Source organism: Nematolebias whitei, chromosome 20, assembly GCF_014905685.2.
Source record: "Nematolebias whitei isolate Nwh7 chromosome 20, NemWhi1, whole genome shotgun sequence".
Lineage (NCBI taxonomy): Eukaryota > Metazoa > Chordata > Actinopteri > Cyprinodontiformes > Rivulidae > Nematolebias > Nematolebias whitei.
The window spans coordinates 34,269,872-34,275,459 of NC_056517.1; the positions used below are offsets into that span (position 1 = coordinate 34,269,872).

The 5,588-nt window shown below is 44.0% G+C and overlaps 1 protein-coding gene across 1 annotated transcript; it reads left to right on the top strand.

The window, feature by feature from the left end:
- Nucleotides 1-344: 344 nt before the first annotated feature.
- Nucleotides 345-1,818, top strand: prmt6 (protein arginine methyltransferase 6). Its single transcript, XM_037693790.1, has one exon. The coding sequence runs from the start codon at nucleotides 382-384 to the stop codon at nucleotides 1,429-1,431; it is 1,050 nt and encodes a 349-aa protein (XP_037549718.1). The 5' UTR covers nucleotides 345-381; the 3' UTR covers nucleotides 1,432-1,818.
- Nucleotides 1,819-5,588: the final 3,770 nt, after the last annotated feature.

The following is a 5,588-nucleotide window of genomic DNA, read 5'->3' on the forward strand; positions in this document are numbered from 1 at the left end:
AAATGTTTCGATTTAAAAAAGAACAATCAGCCTCTTGGGAAAATACATTTTTTAAATGAAAACATTCATCAGAATTGAAATATACAAGAAACAGTTAAAGATTAAAAAAATACTATTAACTTCTAAATAAAGTTCTGTCCATAGCATTAAACAAAACAAAGTTTTTTAATCCCTTTTTCCTAGCTACATTTTCTGTCAGCAATCAAGTGTCCTATTTTCCACAGGACTGTGAATGCAACTAAACACGAAAATCTTATACGAGTGTGGGAGTTGTAGTTTACTTGATAGCAGCTCGCTTTCATCAAGCAAAGTGGAGAACTACAAATCCCAGATTCGTTAACACGGAAGTACCGTTAACAACGCTCGGTCGAGAGAGGCAACATGTCGCGTGCTGGAAAAAAGAGAAAATTAGACAAAAGCCGGCAGGACAGAGTTTATTTTGACAGCTACTCTGATGTGTCGATACACGAAGAAATGATAGCGGACCACGTCCGAACCAACGCGTACCGGACGGCCATTTTTAAAAACAGCGAGCTGATTCGGGGGAAAGTCGTTCTGGACGTCGGAGCGGGAACCGGCGTTTTGAGCATCTTTTGTGCTCAAGCCGGCGCGAGGAAGGTGTTCGCCGTGGAGGCGTGCTCGATAGCCGAGCAGGCGGAGAAGATAGTGAAACAAAACAAGGTGGAGGACCGGGTGGAGGTCATCCGAGGCACGGTGGAGGCCGTGGACCTGCCGGAGCAGGTGGACGTGATAGTAAGCGAGTGGATGGGTTACGCTCTCCTGCACGAGTCCATGCTCAACTCGGTGCTGCACGCGCGGGACCGGTGGCTGAAGCCCGGAGGCCTCATCCTGCCGAGCAGAGCCGAGCTCTACATCGCCCCGGTCAGCGACCCGGTGGTGGAGGACCGCCTGTGCTTCTGGTACACCGTCCAGGACCAGTACGGAGTGGACATGTCCTGCATGGCCGACTTCGCCCTGAAGTGCATCAAGAACTCGGACATCACCGTGAGTACGGTGGCCGGGCAGGACGTGCTCTCCCACCCGGCGCGGTTCGCGGAGCTGGACCTGAGCTCTGTGACGGTGGAGGAGCTGCGCTCCGTGGGGGGTGCGTTCAGGTGCACCTCCTTCGGCTCGGCCACCGTGAACGCTTTCTGTGTGTACTTCACGGTCACTTTCCCCTGCCCGGATAATCCGCTCGTGCTGTCCACGTCCCCGTTCAAACCGGAGACCCACTGGAAGCAGGCGGTGCTGTACCTGGATGATCCGGCGGAAGTGGTGCAGGACACGCCCATCACCGGAAGCGTTAGCATGTACCCCTCAGAGCAAAGCGCCAGACACGTGTGCGTCCATGTGGACTACAATATAGGAGAGCAGAAGACTGAGTCCAAGACTTTCTCCATCCCTGACTGGACCTCTGATGCTCAGTCATAGTGACACTAATAAAGGGATAGTTCAGACATCTTAAAGAGAGGTCATGTGGAAATGTTTAACAATAAACATCTTACCTGCAGTAGATCAGAATTAAGCACACATCTCACGTCATCTGTTAAATTTTAATGTAAAGGTTTATAAAAGAGTTTAAGAACTGTGACAGTTTTTAGCTCAAAGACACAAAGAGTCTACAACAGGTAAGATATTGACAGTTCATAGCTTTTCCGCAGAGCCTCACTTTGAAACGTACAACTCCCAGAGCTCAGGATAACGGAGCAAATGTTGCGTTTATTGTTTCAGCTTCAAAATGTGTTCGCCTGTGGTCAAGGTTCTTCAGAAAATTATTCAAAATGTGAAAAATAAAATACACCGCTGTCCTAAAACGTCTCAAATGATGTGTGTTAGTAAAATATTAGCCCAAACATTCACACTGCACATCTTATTGCTCAAATCTATTTTTTTATTATTTTGGAGTCCTATAGTTTAAATGTTTGTAATGGATCGGTGCACACGTTCAGACTGAGGTGGACAAACCTCAGATCTGGATCAGGTTCAGTGCCACATTTTAAAGAGACCGCTCAGATTTGTCACGTTCAAACACGACTGGCCGAAAATCTTTTATTTCGGCTGATTTTAGCTTTTTGTGAACTAAGAAACTGGTTTGGTCCAAATCAGCCGTCCTGCGACGGGACGCTCTCTGGGGTCCATCTTGTCCAAATTAATAAACTGGACGTCTCCTTTGGAGGTTTAAACCCAGTCCACGCTACAGATTGAAACGTCCAACCCTTTGTCCTCTAGATTGTCCCCATCTGTCCACCCAGCTCGTCCATGGTTGAACTCCATGCACAACTGAAATGACCAGAAGAACACGTTTGCTGAATTGGGATTTAATAAGCAGAAATTATGAAACTGGCAAAAAAAACAAAAAAGCTGAAAAGGCAGAAAGAAGCTCAAACTACCTGAAGGAAATAATGGAAAGAAAAATGACCATAAAAAGTGGAATTGGTTGAAAACCCTGGAAAAAAATAGCACAAAATAGCTAAATAGTAGCTGAAATAACTGAAACTAGCAGAAACTGAAAGGAGCTGAAAATAGTAGAAAGAAATTAATTAGGCTGATTTTTTTCAACTTTATTTATCCAGTTCGTCTCACTGAGTCACAAGAACTCAATTTCTAGAGAGACCTGTTTAGGGAGCAGATTGTGGGGTTAAAGGGCCTTGCTCAGGGGCCCAGAGTCAGGCGAATGAGGGTGGAGGCAGATGTGGGTGTTTCACCTTTTCCACCCACATTTTGATGTTGAACGTAACAGGAGTTGAACCTGTGACTTTCCGATCACAGGCCCGTCTTCTCTAACCTCTGCGCCACCACTCCCCTATAAAAATAAAATAACAGAAATTACCACAAAAAATGTTAGAATTTATCTGAAAACAGCTAAAAAGTTAGCTGAAAACGTAGAACAAGCTTAAATTAGCAGAAGAAACGCGTTTGCCCAATTAGGCTGAAAGAAGCAGAAATTAACATAATTATCTGAAAAGAATGGAAATTATCTGAAAAGAACAAACATTAATTAGCCACAAAAAAAAAACCAGCTGAAAAGTAGCTAAAAAAAATCAGGCAGAAAAGTTTAAATTACGAGATAGACGTGGAGAGAGCACAATTTTGCTGAATTAAGCTGAAAAAAAGTTGAAATGAGTGCAAACTTTGTATTTAGCTGAAAAAGCTAAAATTAGCATAACGGCTAAAGAGTAGCTGCAGAAAAAGCTGAAACTTGTGTAATGAGCTAAAAGGAGCTTAAGTTGAAAGTAGCTGCAGAAAAAGCTGAAACTTGTGTAATGAGCTAAAAGGAGCTTAAGTTGAAATTAGCACAAACAAGTTGGAAGAAGCACAAAAATGTTGTAGTTTTCAGAAAGGATCTGAAACGATCACAAAAAAGCTGAAAGAAGCTGAAACAAAGCAAAATGTGAAAGGAGCAGTAAAATGTAAACACATCTAAAGATTTGAAGGAGGTAAAATTAGCTCAGTTCATTTTCTTTGAGGAAAAAGCTAAATATTTCAAAAAGCTAAAGTTGCACCAAAAGTCAGAGCGCCCTTCTCCTGAACGAGCTGAACGTTTTGATCAATGATTTGTTGGCTAATCACCGACACAAGAAGTAGCCATAACTCAGTTCCAGTTAAAGAAACGGAGCTAAAATCTGTTGTGGTAGTAGCTGAGAGTCATCCTAACAAACACACTGAGTGCTAACCAATCGCACAAGATCTCTGGATTTTGTTCAACCCTCGATGATGTCGGTTCATTTAAAGAATGCAGCAACAGTTAACGTTCTCTTCTCTCAGGGATTCGTAATGAAAAGCTCCGTTCTAAAACTGTATTCCAAAGTAAGATTGACAACGTTGGCAACTTTTGCACAAACGTCTCGGTTTCCCGGCCACTTGGAACAGCAGTGATCGTAATAGTGATGCTGAGCAGACGATACGCGGCTATTTCTGTCAAAGCGTTGCCGACTCTCTCGTGGAGTGTAGTGTTACTCTCAGGTCGGAGCAAGGACACGTCGAGTGAACCTTCGAGTAACGCCAGGAGACCGCGTGAACACCGACTCCGAGACGCTTTGAGCAGCAGATTTGGTTAATTGAACGAGATATTTTAACGTGACAGCTGGAAGGAGCTTTCCATCTCTATAAACTAGCCATAATTTTCAAGGTTCTTTATTGTCATTCGCATCACATGTGGTACATGAGGTGGAACAAAATTGTGAACTCAAGGTAGCTACACGCAAAAATATCAAAAATATAAAGTATTATAAAGAAATGGTATACAGGGATCTAAGATATACGCTAAACAATAATAATATACGGAGTAATAAACAGCAGCCTGAACATGAGTCTACTGTGAGCAGATGGGTACGAATATGCAGCGTATGGGTACGAAATCAGCAGCATGGATAAAGTGTCAAATCACCAATTAAAGTGTCATTACAGTGATTTTCCTGGTTAGAGATTCATGAGTCTAACAGCTTCAGGGTAGAAGCTGTTCCTCAGTCTAGTGGTTCTACACTTAATGCTCCTCAACCTCCTTCCTGAGGGGAGCGGGGCAAAAAGTGTGTGTGCTGGGTGAGTGTGGTCCTTCATGATGCAGGTGGTTCTCTTCCTGCATCTGGAGGTGTAGATGTCTGTGATGTTGGGGAGACTGACTCCAACAGACTTCTGTGCAGCCTTCACCACTTTCTGCAAAGCTTTTCTTTCTGCAGCTGTGCAGCCTCCATGCCACACGTTGATGCTGGAGCACAGGATGCTCTCCACTGCACACCTGTAGAAGGAGGTGAGGACTGAGCTTCCCAGACCAGCTCGCCTCAGCCGCCTGAAGAAGTAGAGTGTGCACACTCAAGAACTTGTAGCTGGAGACCACTTCCAGCACAGATCCTCTTATGTTCATGGTGCAGGGTAGGTGTGTGTTTTTTTTTTTCTGTCAAGTCCACAACCATCTCCTTCGTCTTCACATTGATGTGAAGGTTCTTCCACCTCTTACCTGTAGGTGGACTCATCGTTGTTTCTGATGCATCCTACCAGCGATGTATCGTCTGCAAACTTTGCGCACCTACCCATCCAGGCTGTCATATTGTAGTCATACGTGAGCGGAGTGAACAAGAGGGGGCTCAACACACAGCCCTGAGGGGTGCCAGTGCTGAGCGTTATGGTGGAGGAGGATAATTCACAATTTATATCTACTTTTAAATGTAATAATCTTCCTCAACTAAATGCTTTTTAATATGTTCTAATTCATAACGACTTTAATGAACTCGGTTAGTTATTCTAGCAACACTTCCGAACTGGTCATCTGCAGATATTTGACATAAATGCAGCAACATTTCCCCCCTCCAACAGGTAAAATGAAAATCTAAGAGCTTTGTTGCTGCTGTTCTTGTCCAAGGAGCCTCCCAGTCCTGTTCAGCAGCCGTCCAGTGAACAACGAGCGCTGAAATCAGTTCGATTAAGCACATACTCTATTGATTGTCTGGTAGATTGCTGTGTGATGCAACACGAATAATCTCATTTCAAGTTTCAACACTTGTTTCTAATGGTTTCCAAACGATTTCAGGCAGGAACGGATCACAATTAGTTTAGAATCCACCAGCGGAGAGTGGCCGTGCATACGGGAGTGT